This window comes from Xyrauchen texanus, chromosome 16 (assembly GCF_025860055.1).
Source record: "Xyrauchen texanus isolate HMW12.3.18 chromosome 16, RBS_HiC_50CHRs, whole genome shotgun sequence".
In the NCBI taxonomy this organism is placed as follows: Eukaryota; Metazoa; Chordata; class Actinopteri; order Cypriniformes; family Catostomidae; genus Xyrauchen; species Xyrauchen texanus.
In genome coordinates, this window is record NC_068291.1 from 3,054,142 (window position 1) to 3,072,697 (window position 18,556).

Genomic DNA, 18,556 nt, shown 5'->3' on the forward strand with positions numbered 1-18,556 from the left:
TTACGTTATGCTGAAAAGCAAACAGTGTATGAGGATACTGAAAAGTATTAAAAATAAAGATTTGTTTGCCTGGCTCCCTCTTCCTCCTTTACAACAGAGCAAGGGATTTGTCACAATGGTGCCGAAACCCAAGATTAGGAGGAAGAAAACGCCGTCATGAGTCTTCGCCACTGGCCGAACTGTTCAAGACTTTCGCTAGCTTGACCTTCTGCTTTCTGATGATTGCCGATCTCGGCCACCCATTTGCCTTAGCCCAACAGCTCCGTGACTCCTGTCGGTAGTGGCTGCTGGCAGCCGAACGCGACGCCGTGGCAGTGATCGACCTGGTTTTATGAACCGGCTACCGAAAGGGGCAGTGGAGTGGGTCCAGTGCCACCTACCGACGTTGGATTGGGCGATTCAGCTGGCTGAGGACCATATGGCTTCATATTCAGGGCCCGGCAAGCTCTCTTCTCTTACTCTCTCTTCTCCCTCCCCCTCTCCTTCCACTCGTCCTGTTCCTATTCTCCGGAAACAGGGTATTAAGACACCAAAACCGGTCCCCCGGTCCCATGGACCTTTCAACTCAACGGTTTTCCCTAACCCTCTCCACTCTCTCCCACAGGCTGGTGAATCTGCTGCTGCAGGTGTGGGCGTGAAGTCTGGGCCGGTCTGATGGAGCTGCGGGGAGCCGGAGAACTTCCAGGACCTATGCCCGTGATGGAGGTGGAGACATTGGTCTGGATCCCCGACGCGCCACAGGCCGCCCCGATCGTGCAGGAGTGTACCGGATACCTGTGAGTATTAAGGGGAGTACATACCAAGCCTTGTTGGATTCAGGTTTCAATCAAACCTCCATTCACCAAAGCTTGGTTCAGTCCGAGGCTTTGGATACAGGCCGGCTAGTGAAGTTAAGGTGTGTGCACAGGGATATTCAACATTACCTTCTAGTGATGGTCATTATTCAATTTCCGGGACGAAATCAGTGTCGAGGCTGCGGTTAGTCCCCGCCATTCCATCCACAAATTTTGGGTGTGAATTGACCGGAATTTAGTACTTTATTGAGGGAAAAATGTGTGGATGGATCCTGCTTACAAAGTGTATCGGTTAGTGGTGTGTGATTCGCTAGCTGTGGAGACGGTGCCAGGGCCATCTACGTCAGCTCTACAGAAGTCTCAGCTTCCCCAGCCCTTAGAGGATTCCCTGGATGGGAATTCCCTCTAGAGCAGACATGAGACGAGACCAAGTGAAAGTGATTGATGGTCAACGCCTCAAGCCAGACATTGCACTCGCATATTTGTATTTTTCAATTATCAAGGATCCGTGAATGTATGCTGGTGAATCCACTGGCCACTCCAAGAGTGCCATTGCATTCCCTTCCATTGATCAAGGTCCCCTGCAAAATAATTGGTATGGACCTCGTCGGGCCATTAGAGTGGATGCCATGCGGGCATTGCTTTATGTTGTTTCTTATGGACTTACGCAACATAATATCCGGAAATGCCTCTGCGCAACATTTCAGTGTGAAGTGTTGCAGAGGCACTCTTCAGAATTATCTCCCGAATGGGTATTCCGAAAGAAATCCTCACTGATCAGGGCACTACGTTTATGTCATGTACACTACGCGAACTGTACAAATGGAATTAAATCGATTTGGGCCAGCGTTTACCACCCCCAAATGTATGGCTTGGTCGAACTATTTAATCAGACCCTAAAGAATATGTTTCGTAAGTTTCTGCACAAAGATGCTCGAAATTGGGACAAATGGCTCGAGCCCCTATTATTTGCAGTTCGAGAGGTCCCGCAATCCACCACAGGGTTTTCACCATTTAAATTATTGTACGGCGTGCTCTGCATCCAATGTGAAATTTGGGAGGAGTGACAACGTTCTTGACCTGAGAGCAAAACTCCACACACTGGGGCAATTAACACAGGAGAATTTGCTCTAGGCTCAAGAATGTCAAAGCCAGCTGTATAATAGGGGTACTCGACTACAGGAATTTACACTGGGAAATAAAGTCCTTGTATTGCTCCCTACATCATGCTCTAAATTACTCTCCAAGTGGCAAGGACACTATCGATTAATGAGGTGAAACGAATGGGGTAATCGATTATGAGGTGAAACGAATGGTTAGAGGCAGAGCACATCAGATTTACCTCCTCAACCTCCTAAAACGTGGAGAGAGGCGGTCTTTGTGACTTTTGCAATGGTGGTTCTGGAGAGGGAGGAGCTAGGACTGGAGGTGAACTTAAAAGCCACCGATCAAGTCACCCTGGTCACTTGTGAAGACCACCTCTCAACATTCCAAGTCACAGTGGTTGCCAGGTAGCAGGGAGAATTTTCCAGCGTGTTCTCACCTCTTCCCAGTCGATTGTATCTCATAGAGCACTATATCGAAATGACCCCAGGGGTAGTGATACGTAGTCATCCCTGGCCTGAGTCGGGCGATGGGGTATATGGTGATGTGGGCATTGCCGAATGACATCTGTGGAAAGCAAGGCCAGGAGAGGAAGAACGGTAAGGATTGACACCTGTGGGAAATGATCTCTAACAGCTGTTCTGTGTTGCAGTGAGAGCTGGAGAGGGATAAAAGAGCAGTCCAGACCGCCGGATGAAAGAGAGAGACGCACTAGGAAGCAGTTTTGATGTGTGCATTCTGTTGCATTATGCTGAAAAGCAAACAGTGTGTGAGGATGATGAAAAGTACTAAAATAACGATTTACTTTGGCTTGTTTGCCCAGCTCCCATTTCCTCCTTCACAACAGAGCAAGAGTTGTCACAGGCAGAGACTTGTCACAATATAAAAAATACTTTTCAGAAAAAATTTATATATTGTTTGAAATACCATTATCATGAAATAATATACTCGTACTGTGACACCTTTGCTCACACCACCCCAGCACTATTTGTCATCATAATTTCTAACCTTGTCATGTTTGTCTCTTTGTATCTCTGTTCAGATGTAAAGAAGGACTGGTCAGATCACGCTCTGTGGTGGGAAAAGAAGAAGACCTGGCTGCTAAAGACCCATTGGACACTTGATAAATATGGCATTCAGGCTGATGCCAGGCTGCTCTTCACGCCACAGCACAAGCTGTTGCGCCTGCAGCTGCCAAACATGAAACACATGAGGGTGAAAGTAAACTTCTCTGACCGCGTCTTCAAGGCCGTGTCCGACATCTGCAAAACCTTCAGTGAGTGCTGCCTTCCTGAAAATATTACACTGCTTTCTGTCTTAACACAATTAGCCTCAGATGCCTGGCAAATGGTTTCCCAGCTATAAGCAGAAATGTTATTAAAGCCCTTTATGTCAGCCTGCGTTTGCTGGTCATGAAGAAAAATATGTTTTGAGCCCTTGTACTTTAAGATAATTGTTTTATTTTGCTATACCTTACTGCACATTAGCCCTGTAATGCTGAGAGCAGACATAGGATTCAGGTGTGGAGCTGGTGCTAAATCAGAATAGGAGGATCTTTGTTGACATCTTTGTACGCATGCGCCTTTGTACGCATGCGCGAGTGGTTGTGTGGCAACAAAACAAACAGTATGGCGGGCTGTAAAGACGCGACGAGCACTTTCAAGAGAGTTAGCGGGCGAAATCCACAATATATAAGCATTTTAACATCTGAAGACCGGAGGAGGTTTGGAGAGAAGCTCAAAATTTGTATTGGTGACAAAATCGAAGTTATTCAAAGCCCATATGAGATCTGGGATGACAAAAAACGTTGGTCCGACTCGCCCGTGTCTTGGCCACCAATCTGCTGGGGAGACATTTATTCTTATTTAATAGAAACCCCTGGACCCTTCACTCATGAAAGATTAAAGGCTTTCAAAAGTCTGGAGGCCTATGATTATTTTGTTTCTCGAAAAGTTGGGCGATCTTTTCTGCCAAACAGAAAGCAGTGATCGTGCTAAAAGCAGAGGTTAGACCTGGCCAAGCAGAGTCACAGCGTGATTCGCATCTCCCGTGGGTGATCGCCAAAGAGAACGGCGAAATAATCACTGCTCACTGCGACTGCAAAGCCGGGTAAGTCTTCATTGATCAGTGTTCTTATTTATTTATTGAAAATGTAGTGACTGTTGTACCAATTCAATTGTGTTCAGTGTGAGACTTTCAATGGCGTCTGTACTATGGTGAAAAATTGTATATCACAGCTTACACATTTCTCCTTCTTTCAAATCCAGTCTTGGAGAAACATGCAGTCATGTAGCAGCTTTAATGTTTAAAGTAGAAGCAGCTGTCAGGATAGGACTTACAAATGCTGCATGTACTAGGTTCAATCGCGTAATTGCACGCAACCATTTCTTTCGTTTTTCGCGATCCTTTTCGGAGGGAATTCGGAAAAACTTTTTATCAGGCCCCCAACGAGCCGTACAATCGACCACACAGCAAGAGTGAACCATCCTCTTCTCTAAATCCTCCTCCAAACGTGCAAAACAATCAAATTACAGGTATCTAGCGGTGTTTCCTGCCACACGATTCCCATGATGCAACGCGACAAACATAAACAATGACGTCACAAAAGATCCGCCTATACAGTGGCAGTTTGAAGACCATGTGAAGCGGTTTGACGAACACAATTATTTTTCCCTTTGTTGTCATATTTCCTATTGAAACAGAAAGTTGAATGTAGTCCAAATAATGGACTACATTCAAAGTTGTTCAAAAGAGTATTGTGATCAGAAAGAATGGTTGGATTTATTGTTGTATGGTTCTGGTGTATGAAGTAAATAATTCCCAATGGTGACGTGTAGAGAAAAAAAGTGTAATTTCTGCTGCTGGGGTTTTGTGTGGCCCAAATATCAACAATATTGAGTGCACAGTTCCCTTGATTGTGTTATTGTCACTAGAGGAGGCATACACTCTGTAGAATCACTATTTCAACGGCTTTCCTATGCAAATAGTAATGAAATGTGGCTTTCTTCTTCGGCCCATTTAGCCCAGTAATATTGAAAGACATAATCGTATTTTTATACATTGTCTTATCCAGTGGTTCCCAGAATGTTTTAAACTATACCTCTTTATAGTGTGCAGTTTTTCTTGTCAATATTGGTGTTTGATTAATATTAATGAAAGGCCTGTAACAGAGAGCAGAAGGTCATTAGGCTGCATTTACGCATCGCATAGTTCCATTGTTTTGAGATTTTTGTTTTGTCTGCTCACACTGACATGATAAATTAATGGCCTTGTTTACATTAATATTGCGTCAAGAGGGGCATTTTTGACTAAGAAACGCATGTGGTGGTTCACACACGCAGATGCATTCAACATGAGACATGAGCGCACTAGAGCATGCGCAGACATGTGATTGTTTGAAAGCCGTCGGCTGTAGTCAAACAGCAACAGGTGCCGAATTGAGTTAACACTCTGTGGGTACTTTTAACATCCGTGGCTATTAAAATATTAAACTGTAGAGATTCCAGGGGGGTGGCACTGATCGTGTAAGCACAATGAATATAATAGAGAATATTTCAAATTTGGCAGATTTATATGTCATATTGTAGCAACGTTACAGGAAGGATGGTCAAGGAGGACACAGGAAACGGGGTTCAAATCACTGAAGGTAGGCTTTTTAATTGCTGTCTTACAAATAGCACAGACTCAAACATATGGCACACTGAGTTGCTTTTTGGGCTCTCTCTCTCGACTGGAGGCTCGGAGTCTGCTTTTATGCCGCTCTCCTCGTGCTCACTGGAATTAGAGACAGGTGTTAGGCATAATTTAGCTCAGGTGTAAGCGCCCTTACCGCTTTCCCAGACGGGCGCTTGACCACGCCCCCGCTGCCACACATATGCTGTGTATCACAAATAGTATAATTAATCAAATAGATAAAAGCAAATATATGAGACTGCTAACACCCATCCCTATTAGTGTTGTCACGGTACCAACATTTCAGTAGTCGGAACAAATACCAGTGAAGTTTCACGGTACTCGATACCATTTTCGGTACCAAAGCAAAACACAAAAACAGGTTACTAAACAAGTCTAAAAAAACATTAGCAGCAGAACTAAGAACAGAAATATGCCATTGAGCAACACTTTAATTTAAATATATTAATTTTTAATTATAACAAAACTGAACAATAAATGCTTAAAGTATTTTTGAACACTTATATAAGATTTGCTTCAACTTTTGCAACTTTTAATTAAAATTTTTACCAAGTACTAAAAAACAAAACCTAAATAAACAAGCATAAAATAGAATGAAAAAAAAAAAACAATTTCCAAACTAATGTGCAAAGTGCTCTCTTATTAATAAAGCTGCATTTTGCCATTTTTCTTCATGATAAGAAATGCATATGGACATTTATATAGATATTATGATTAAATAAGTTCTAATCGAGCTGTGTTAAGCGTCCACGCTCGAGGGATGAGTGTCCCCGAGGCAGAGTCTCTCTCAGCCGGGTGCAGTTTCAATCTCTCCCCCTTAGATCGGGACATTCGCGCAACTCATAGAAGAGGCACCGACCACACAGAGAAATACCAGTTTCTGAGTTTATAGTTATTAACATGAGCTGCTTCTGTATTATTTGAACTTTAATAAAGCTATAACGCATTTCATTGCACGCATTTAAGATGTTACGCAGGATGTTTCCTTTTTAAAGAGCTCCGCCGCCTCTTATTCCACAACGGAATGCTTCTGAATGTACTTTTTTTTTAATCATTCCCTAATACTTTGGGATCTACATAAAATAAACTGTGAAAGTTTCGAGTGCATCTGGACTGATCTGTGTAATTCTTCCTCCATCAGATGTGAACTGCTGCTCTCACGCGTTACCATTACAGTTTATTGTGATTTCATGTTACGTTAAATGAGATCAAACGGCAATTCAACAACGAACATTTTTCTCATCAATTTTGTATTTTCAACGATGCCGATAATGTTGACTAAACGTTTCAGCCCTAATGCAAATTATAATATGCTTTTAAACTCACCTGCTTTATTTGCTTGAATAAATCCAGGTGTCTGTCTTTCATGTGCTTTATTAAGTTTGATGTGTTTCATCCTTTCGTCAGAAAATTGCAAAAGCAGCGTTTACAAATTGGTTTTTGCTGATCTATGATGTTTTCCTAAACTATGAATTTCCAAACCTGGCTTTTTCCACTTTTCATTTCGACATGATTCAGTTGAGGCTCCGCAGCAGCAGCTTTGCTTGTCGTCATCTTTATCTTGTGAGCATTCGAAAGTTCCCGACTCTGCATGGGTACTCGGTACCCCGGTACCTCCAGAAATTCTGGTATCGTAAATAATTTTTTGTTTGAGTACCGACTTGGTACCGGAGTACCGGTATTTTTGACAACACTACTCCCTATAATCAGAGTCTGTGACATCATCAAACGCAATTTCGTGTGAAGTCTAAAATCTATCTCTTCCCTCCTCATTTGCATAACTCCTGACATCAGCATTGTGTGAACAATGTGATCAATACTGTAACATAGGTTTGCTGAACTGGAACAGCCTATTAAACATCCAACCATATGCACGTCAGCTCTCAACCAAGGTCAAAATTATGTAAAAAATCTAAACAAAAACAAAACTTGGTTTTCAAATATACATTGTGTAACAGAATGCAGTGCAGAAATGCAGTTATCATAACCTCATTTTATGTCCTATGACCAGTTCAACAGAATGTTACATAAAGAATACCTGGACACATTGAGACATAGGTAGGATATGTCATAAAGCCTTGGCAAAAGTTCAAAGCCAGAATGGTAGAAACTTCGACATCCTAATCAGCCCTTGATTCTGCAGACGGTTGAAGGTAAAGACTGGTAGTTGGTTTGCACTTGTCCAGTAGTTCACCAAGAAAACCTTAAGGGAAACGATCCACCTATCAAAAAATCGAGACGAACAAAGAGCGACAAAAGAGCTCTGCAGTTTGCTCTCCCAAATTGGGAGACTCTTACAATGTCAAACTACTTAACATATTTGTATATATTTTAATATTTTGCAATAATATTACAATGTATTGTTTCTATATCTATAATCAACATCTTTAAATCAATTGTTTATTATTTCCATCATTTTTTATTTGATTACATAATTCACAATGTTTCATCGGATTGTAGTTTATTCCCTAAAGACATTTAGTATAAAATCTTGTACCTTTGTCTTTTTGTCTGCTTTTCAAATACTTTTTGTTTCAAATCAAAGTTTGTGATGATGTGATTCACCTCAGAGCTGGTTGGTTTGGTTCATGGTGTACAACTTTTGTTTTGTTTAAGGATTTTATGAAATCCGTATAGAAGAAATGAATAGGAGAAATACTTCTGGAACCAAGACGGCTGAATAAGCAGTGGGCACAATTTTGCATTATTGTTTGTTGGTGGCAGATGATATTAGAGGGAGGTGACATTCTGATTATAGAGAGCATTTTATCAGATGACAATTAGCAAACAATCATGAACTAAAATCAACAACACCCCTTTTAACATTTCATTGGGTCAAGTTCATTGTTACATAGTAATTTGCTTTGTTTTTTTTTTTTTTAAATCAACCACTTTCAGCTGGTCTTTTTGGTTTGTTAAAGGAACGGTTCACCCAAAAATTATTTCTTTCTTCAGCAGAGCACAAACAAAGATTTTTAGAGGAATATTTCAGCTCTCTAGATCCTTAAAATGCAAGTGAATGGAGATCAGACCTTTTGAATCTACAAAAATCACATAAAGGAAAGACGACTCCAATGGTTAAATCCATATCTTCAGAAGTGATATGATATGTGTGGGTCGGAAACAGCGAGTGCTTTTTTTACTCTGAATCTCCACCTTCACTTTCACTTTCAGATGTGAATGTGAAACTAAACAGGCACCACATGAAAGCCTTCAGATGTGAAAGTGGAGATTTAGAGCAAAAAAGGACTTTATCTGTTTCTCAACCACATCTATCATATCACTACTGAAAATATGGATTTAACCACTGGAGACTTGTGTATTAATTTTATGTTTCCTAAATGTGATTTTTGGAGATATAAAGTTCTGTTCATCATTCACTTGCATTGCGAGGACCTACAGAGCTAAAATATTCTTCAAAAAATTTTCATTTTTTTCTGCAGAAAAAAGAAAGTCTTTCAATTCTGAGATGACATGTGAAAGAACATAATTTTTTACATTTGCATTTAATTTTTGGGTAAACTATTCCTTTAAACACATTGCAAGCCATCATGATTCATGATTCTGTTCATTGTGTAGATGATTGCTGCCCATGCACCCATCATGCCCTTGAATTGCTCCTAATCCTGTTTTATAAACAGTTCTTATCAAGCTGGCTGATGCTGCCTTTTGTTGTGTCCATATTTAGAAAGCAAGGCCTTGACAAGCTCTTACAGGTTTAATATCGGTGTCAATATCAGCAGAGAACAGGGAAAGTCAGATGTCCTCCTACCTCGTATTGATTTGATCCACTGAATTGCTTGTGATTGCCTGTCCTTCTCTTTTTCTCTTCTTCTAAAGTCCAGCATAATTATTTTGAGTTTGTTACTAAAAGAAATGGGCATCACTACAAAACTCACTTATCACTCATCAGAAAGGGGGGTATTCTTTCACATCTGCCACAATAAATATTTTTCTGTGTGAGAGATTAAAAACAAATGGCCCCTGGCTGCATGTGTCATGCAGTAACATCGGGTGGATGGGATATTTCATACTTCTGTTTTTGGAAACTGAAAACGGCAACTATTTTTAATGTTGCATTTTATAGCTGGACATTGACACTATTACTCTGTTGCTGCTTTTTAGTTGTTGTATGTGTAGTATTCCCAAAAAGTTATACTTCTGTGTGAACTTGATGGATTTAATACACTTTTTCTTTTTTTTTTTTTTTTTGCTTAAAAATCAAAAAAGAAAAGTGAAGTTAGTTCTGAGAAAAGCTGTTGCCCCATTTGAGTTCAGATGACACTTTAATATTTTGTCATCTAATGCAATGACATTTAGACATTTTTAAGTGTGACTTAAAGTGTCTAAATACGTTTTGGGGTGACTGTAACTCCTGTATAGTGTACTAAGTTGCACAGCATTAGAAAATGGTGAGACAGGAAGATTACATCAGTCCAACTGGCAGTAGTGAGACAATGACTGTCCATCTCTCTCTCCCTCTCTCGCTCTCTCACACTCTCTCAGCTGCCAGAGAAATGGTAAATTTCTTCATTATTTGAAATCACCTAGTCAAGCAGTCAGAGTTTGCCAGTGGTGAAATAGATTAAATTATTCCTCCACTGAAAGGGAAACATGTGTTTGGAATTTCCACATTAGAATAAATCTCAATCACAGATGATCAGAAGCGATTACAGCATGGTGCTCAAATGATATTAAATTACTCTTGTCAAATTACATCTAAACAAGTATGTTAGAAGCTCAAAACTTATGTACAACTTTTGAAATAGTTCTTATCATGGCATAGTGCTTTGAAATTTTAACCTGAAACGCAACAATGCCTGCCCATTTTTCCAGTCTTGATTCCGTAAATATGTTTCCCATTCATTTTTTCCATTTCATAAATACAATTTAAAAACTACCAGCTGATTAATCTGTTATCAGCCCTTTTCACCAGCTTAGTTATCGGTATCTGCAAAATCGGTTGACCCCTATTTGAAGTGAAGGAAGAGCAATTTGTTTGCATCATTCATAGTGCATCATGGGAGTGGGTGGGCTCTGTAGAGCTCTTTTGCTGTGGTTTGTTTGCAGCAATTCTCTGGTTGGTGGATTTCCCCCCTCAGGATCATGGGTAGTGTAGTTTCTTCACCAGAAATTCCATAATTAAATGCAATTTTTACAAAAAGAAGCTGAAATAATGTGGAACGATAGCTTCATCAGATGCATGTACCATCGATTAACAACCTCGGAAGCTCACGGTAGGTTTTTCTTTAAAGGTTTGTAAATTATTGTTAATAATTCGCCTATGAAAAAAATAATTAATGGGGTATTTTCTTCTGGAAGCAGACTCCTGCGCTCTATTGCAAAAAGAATAACTGTTTTCAAACAGGTTTCTCTGAACACTCCTGTTATCTTCCATTTGTCGGACAATAAATACACTCACAGCATCGGTTGAGTCAATGTTATGTCAGGCTGAATGGGATGCTCAAACAGACGAATGTCACAATGTTTACACTTACAAAATTTTTTACTCAAAGTTGACTAAGCATATTAAGCTTGTATACCAGAAAGTATTTTTACATTAAAATAGTTTGCTCACACACAAATTCTGTCATCATTTGTTCCATTTCTCCAATGCCATTGGTTCTCAAGTTTCTTATACCCAATAACCGCACCAAATTTGAATATACTATCCCTTTAACTTTTAAATGTTTGTGAATACTTGTGATATGTAGTGCAATTTTTGAATTAGGTCTAATTATGTCATTCAGATATGCTAATATCATGACTCAGCACTGTCTTCATATCCATCTCTCTCTCTCTCTCAGCTGTTCTGTTGCTCTGACTGGCCTGAGTTCTTCTCATTAGTGCTGCTTTCTCGTGTGATGCATCAAGTAAATTTGAGTCTGTTTATTATTTACCACCTCCTAGAGTGTGCTGACTACATTTGTATGGGCCATTCCTCCAGCAGGTGCCAAAGCTCTCCAACAAGAGCTGCCTGTCAGATATGCATGAAATGTCTGGTTTCTCAACAAGCTTCAAAATTTGGGAGCATCTGCTAAAGAATATTCTTTTTGTTGATTGGAATGTCAGAGGCGGTGCTCGCTCGCTCCCAGCACTCCACTGACCTACTACAGGCAGCTTGCATATGGCTGTAAAAGGGCAGATGTGGAGAGAGTGAGAGAACTGCCATCTGGTAGTTCTTAAAACCTCTGGAATGCTTTTGCTTTAGTAACACAACTAAACAAGAGGTTCCTGCCAAGCTCAGAAGCCCATCCCCCTTCAACACACTCTCACACACTCCGTCACACCCGCTATTTTCCAGGACTGTGGAAAATTCAGGGGGTTTGAGTCGTCCTGCCATTATACTTTTATTAGCAATGACTTAAGGCCACATCCACACTAATAAGTTTTCATTTGAAAACGCATCTTTTTATCTTCGTTTTGGCCTTCTCTCCACACTGAGACTGCGTTTTTGTCCAGCGAAAATTTTGCGTTACGAAAATGCTCTCCCAAGTGGATACATTTAAAAATGCTGTCTTCTCGTTCTAGTGTGTACAAGGAAAGTGGAGATTTGAAAACGATTACGTATTTGTTATCATGTGATGCAGTCATGTGATTCATTCAACACAAAATAATCAAGATGGCGGCCCATATTGTAGCGTCGTTGTTGTGCCTGCAATTCACTTTCATAGTATTGTTAAAGATAAATGTTACCTTCTTTGCATTTCTTCAAAGGCGACAGGAAGTTTACTCTGAATTGCTGTCCGGCGATGGGACACAAGGACAATTGTATTTCAGACCGTACATGGAATGGCGAGTTTTCGCATGCGCAGTAAGGGGATTTTTGAGTTTTCATACCTTTCAGCATGGACAGGAAACTTTTGGAAAAAACATCAAAATGGTTGTGTGGACTGAGAGCATTTTTCGAAAACGAAAACATCATTTTCGAATGTATCTGGATTAATGTGAACGTAGCCCCGAAATGCAAGTCAGTGCCAAAACTGTCAACAACAATAACTGACAATTGTTTTAAAATGTGTTCTGTATGAACAATCATCAAATGCTTATTGGAGAAAATGTTGCCTCTGATGAAAAGGTGTTTTTTTTTTTTAGTTTTTATATACATAGCTGGTCTGCTTTAGACATCTAAGTCCTTTTTAGACATCTAAAGACAAGGTGCTGTATACCTCAGCTAGGCTGCCCACAGTCATGGAAAGTGTTGTATAGTAATATAATTTTTTTAAAGGGATAGTTCACCCAAAAATGAGAACACTGTTGGCATTTACTCACCCTCATTAGGGCTCCAAGTTCTGTGACTAAAGGCTGGATTACTACACGACTTTAACATTGTTTTTTTGGACAAATGGTTTTGTGAAATGTAAATACATGCCTGATTTTGAATTTATAACATGTATACATTACAGAAGATAAAAAATAGCAGTTATGCACTGGAGAGAAACAAGTCTTAAGTGCATGAAACCACACAAGACTTCTTTCAATGCACCTGATGCAGAATCTGCCCCATTTTAAATTGTATGCTTATGATAATACTTCATTAATCTAGCCCTAATATCTAAAGCCCAATATTTTTAGCCAAGTAAAAATAAAAAAATAAGTAAAGTCATTTTTATAAATACAAAAATATTTTCAAACATTAAACACACTATGAAAAGAAAAATATGTAATTTTTATAGTGAATATTTTTTATATTAAGAATTCTTAATTTTATAATATAATGTCATATTATGACAAGTTTTAATGACAAGCTAATATCTCTGTTAAGCTATTCAAACGAATTTGTGCTGATGAGTGACTTTATGGTGAGATTGAGAGCGCATTCTTGATAGATAGACCACACGAGTATGCACATACTGTTTCTATGAATTTATTTACTTTACAATATTGCGTCTCACCAAGCGTGGCATGAAATAAACACTCAACAGACACAATTCACCACCGCACTGTTGTCTGTTGAGCTGCAAAAAGATGCTCTGATGGTTAACTTTCAATCTGCTACATTACTGACTGCACTGACAAACTATAGCTGGCTAACATAGCAAATAGATGTGATCAACATGAGTGACATGGTTGTCAGGGACATGGTTAATGTTATATTAGTTATATTGAAAAGGGAAAATGATGGGGTCATTGTTTAACTTTCCAGGATGTATTTCACAAACTAGTTAGTAACTTACCGTAAAGACACCGCTTAACACTGCACTGTCTGCAGAACCGCCATCAGCTCAGCTCTGTAAACAATGGAGTTGGACCACGCACTGTTAGACAACCTACTTTGACACCAATTCTAAATTGCCACAAGCATTGTATTCTGCATTATATATTCTGAAAAAACATTTCATAACTGCGCATATCTGAAAACATATACAAATATACCAATATATCTGTGAAAGGCTAATATCAGAGGGTTTATGGTAGCTCTCTAAATGGCTGAAGCACAGTTAGATAGGTAAATAAAGTGTAGAAGGATGTAATGAATGAAATAAACAAAGACTATCTGAGCTAATGTTCAATGAGAGTGGCAGTCCGTCAACGGGTGCGATCATAGAAATAGTATGTTACTATTTCTATAGTATGTTATGCGCACACGCGCAGTCTATCGATCTAGAATGCACTATTAATCTCACTTGAGAGTCACTCGTCAGTGTGAATCTGTCAGACTCATTTGAATAGCTTAACAGAGATATTTGCTTGTCGTGAAAACTGTCAAACCGGAAAAATATAGTTTATCCTGCAATAACGGCATTGAGACGCCTTCACGCAAATCATGAGAAATTGACCAGTTACATCATTAATTTAGGCTTTTATATAGGCTTGTATGGTAATATATTATATTATAAAATTAAGGAAATATTAATATAAAAAATTTTCACTTTAAAAATAATATATATATACTGTGTGTGTATAATATAATATATAATATAATATAAAAAAAAATATTTTTAAGCATATAAACAGATTAAGAACCTATAAATTATACTATATACAACAGGTGTCAAAATATAATATCCTACTGGAGTGGTTTCATATGTCTGCTATTCCAAATCAAGTTTGCCAAGATGTGCAGCAGCGAAGTTGTGCTTTCATTTACTCTCTGTAAAAGTTGGAGTCTCTCTGTCTCAGCACAAGTTTCTGGTGCCGTCATCTTATTTAGTTGACTAAGCAGCATTTCTGTTGCTCGTCATTTAGTGTCATGATGTGTGATAATGGTATGGCCACCAATATATTGTGCATCCGTAATGCACATAAGCAATATAACAACTCTTAACAGGTGCTTTTTTATTTGCTGACAAATTAGAAGTGGTTTATTTTTCAAATTTTTGAAATATAATTATTTACTGTACACCATACAGTGAAGCATACGGTCATAACATCGGACATATCTGAAAGTTTTCGAGTGGAATTCAACAAATACTGTGAGCCTCACAAACCAAATATATATGAGAGAGAGAGAGGAGAGAGAGAGAGAGAGAGAGAGATCGATCTGAGGAAATAAAGAGCACAGTTGTGAACAGATTTCTTTTTGTTCATTTTTGCTTTTTACTTAATGAAACATAAACAGAACATGAAAACAGCAGATGCTCCAGATAAAAACTAGCTTAAATACAATGTATTATGATACAAAGATCTTAAAATAATCTTGTAGAAAATGCGACGTTACCTCCAGATATCCTTTTATCATCCTGTGGGACACAAAAAGGACCAATTACAACTGGTGTTGTCTGTGTTGAAGCGATGTGTGTTTACATTTTCAGAGAGGTGCACGTCAGACTATGGTATATGTTAGCCTTTAGTCCCCATCAAGCTTTCTTGCTTTTTTTTTTTGTGAAATATTCCCCCTTAGGTCGTTTCTTGAACTGGCTTTAGTGCTGTTCTGACCTATAATTACAATGAGTCTCTCTTCTACTTGTGCAGACATCCGGCATCCTGAGGAGCTCTCTTTACTGCGCAAGCCCCGCGACCCTAAGAAGAAGAAGAAAAAGCTGGAGGAGGCCGAGGAGGAGGCACTGGAGCTGGAAGGACCTCTGCTCACTCCCGGATCAGGTACAGATCACCATCAGAACCATCATATCCACCTGAGAATCATGTGCCTTCGAACTGTATAGAATTCTTCTCTGTATGTAAATGTTCCCGTCAGGTAAAAAGAGCCATGAATATCTGCTCTGACATATCAGAAAATTGTGTTTCAACATTATTGTTAGTTACATGCAAATATAATACCATCAATACAACTTACTCTGTGTCTGCACTGCAAGCGAACAAAACTAGAATGTTACTACTGCATTTCATCACATAATTACATTTTCTAAAGAAAATAAAAGTGTTTTTTTGTCCATTCAAATCTCACGGTCACTCAATGGAGTTAATAGTTGCCAAGGTGTTGATATGCCATTGATAAGGATTTCTAGGTGGTTACTTTGGTCAGATGCGAATGCTGAGCATCCGTGTACAGGTTGCTTGACACAAATTTTGTCATCTTTAGAGTCCACAGCACGATTTTTGTAACCATGTGACTTTGAACGTGCAGAATGCTCATGCGCCTGGAATTATTTGCAATAATTTGTGGTTCCACAAGGTGGCAACACTCACATTTGAGCTGTTGTTGTCACAAAGAAGCACTAGAAGAAGATATAATTACTGGTAAACAATAGGAGACAAATGTGGAAACGACAACAGTGAATGTGCACATCAAGAACTTGTCTGTGGGGCCTGGGTAGCTCAGAGAGTAAAGATGCTGACTACCACCCCCGGAGTCGTGAGTTCGAATCCAGGGTGTGCTGAGTGACTCCAGCCAGGTATCCTAAGCAACCAAATTGTCCCGGTTGCTAGGGAGGGTAAAGTCACATTGGGTAACCTCCTTGTGGTCGCTACAATGTGGTTCTGGCTCACAGTGGGGCACGTGGTGTGTTGTGCATGGATGCCGCAGAGAATAGCATGAAGCCTCCACGTGCGCTATGTCTCCGTGGTAACACGCTCAACAAGCCACGTGATAAGATGCGCGGGTTAACGGTCTCATACATGGAGGCAGCTCAGATTCGTCCTCTGCCACCCGGATTGAGGTGAGTCACTATGCCACCATGAGGACTTGGAGTGCATTGGCTATTGGGCATTCCAAACTGAATGGAAGAAAAAAAGAAAACATGTCTGTGAGGAGGTTAGGAGATACATGCATTTGTTTAACCTAAGTCTGGAAGACTATAAATACATCTTTATGTGTCTAAACTCCTGAGAAATAGTCCGGTATGTCATAGCAGTTGTAACGCGTATGCGGCAATCGCCTGTGTATGCACGCACAGTAAAATGAAGTATACTTTGACAGGCCCATGTTCGACTGTACACAGACACCAAGTTTTCTTGGAAAAACCAGAGTATACTTTGGACTTGAGTGGTTACTTACTGGCCCATGTAAAAAAGATAACCCCCAATCTGGTTCTGTAGTTTTAAGGGAGTTTCAGTTATTGTCCTCCAAGAAAAAAAGCACAAGTCTAGTTAAAAAAGTGATTAATAGCACACCTCTCCTCAATAAGCTGTATGATTTGAGTAGCACAAACAGTGCGGGATGAATTTACATGCTAGGGTTGAACGATGTGGACAAAAAAATCTAATTACTAAAGGTTTTAGTCATGGGCAAACATGCTTTACTGACAATAGAAATACTATTCAAGAGATGGTGTTTACACTTGAGTCCTCTTAAAAAGAACCTAACTAAATAAATAAAAATTCAGTAAAACAGAGGTTTTCACATCGTATTAACTTTTTGTCCACATAGTGACAACCCTAATAGGGATTAATCTAACTAAATATCATGATACGAAAACATTTTAAACGGTACAATATCATTTAGTTAATTTTGGTACCATGTTTAAGTATGCTGCCATTAGCTAAATGTAATGTGAGTTTTTAGATAAAATAAAAGATAATACAAAAAAATTTCTTGATATGGCCTGGTGTGATCAGTAAACAGCAGGAGGATGTCATTTAATTAAATAATTTGAAGTCACATGCACCACAGAATTGCACATGTGGTGCATTTGAAGTCTATGCACCACAGAATAAATGAGAGGATCTGTCGTGCTCTGTCATCTCCTTCACACAAACAGGCATGTAGGTGTATACACACACACACATGCAACACACACTACTGATGCTTGATTTTCATGCAGTGTGTCCAATAGAATCCATCTGCAGAGAAGTATGTTTATTGTATTAATGGCTGAGAACTCAAATGACCCTTTTCACCGTTGCGGCTCAGATATTTCAGCTCATGAGTCACAGGAAGCTTGATATAATGAACCTTTCACAAACAGGAAGAACTTCAAAGGTCTTTCAAAATAAAAATCCCACTGAAATGAGAGATCTATTTAACATGAAATTGAAGACATTTCGTCCAAAAAATATTACTACTGTATAAAAGTGTAATAATCAAAATAGTACCAATAATACTCATAATAACAATAATATAATATTAAATGGTTTTATTATTTGTATTATTATCTGTAAGCAATATCACAAAAGCTGAATACTAGTACTGAATATCAGCATGTTGTGATTCTGCCTTGGCAGCCTTTTGCTTCAGGTAATCAGATTGATTTCATTAATACTGTAAAGATCTGTTGTGCAACTTTTATTTATTTATTTTTACCAAAAATAAATATTTATAAATTATTATATTTTCATTTGATTTAAAGCTGTTCAGTATGTATTTGATTAAACAAAATTTGATCATAACATTTAATTAAAACTTTTAACATGGAATCCAGAAAAATGTAAACAGCAAAAGCATAATTTTTATGCTTTTTCATCATACTGAAGCCAAAATGTTGGTATCGAAGCAACCCTAATCCCTACTACATGCCAAGGCTTTATACTAGAATAAGCAATAGCAATAGTGATGCTTGCCATAGCAAGCATTCTAGCTTTGTCGTGTCACAATGCGTTGCTCACTTGCAGTGTAGACACAATGT

General features: G+C 39.0%; 1 protein-coding gene across 4 annotated transcripts in view; it reads left to right on the forward strand.

Annotated features, from left to right (window-relative positions):
- The window catches only part of fermt2 (FERM domain containing kindlin 2), an 83,180-nt gene that overhangs the window by 34,955 nt on the left and 29,669 nt on the right, over positions 1-18,556 (forward strand). For all 4 annotated transcript variants that reach the window (XM_052145275.1, XM_052145276.1, XM_052145277.1 and 1 more), the window contains exons 3-4: positions 2,941-3,174; positions 15,507-15,635. In XM_052145275.1, the coding sequence (XP_052001235.1) occupies positions 2,941-3,174; positions 15,507-15,635 (363 nt within the window). The remainder of the gene's footprint in view (positions 1-2,940; positions 3,175-15,506; positions 15,636-18,556) is intronic.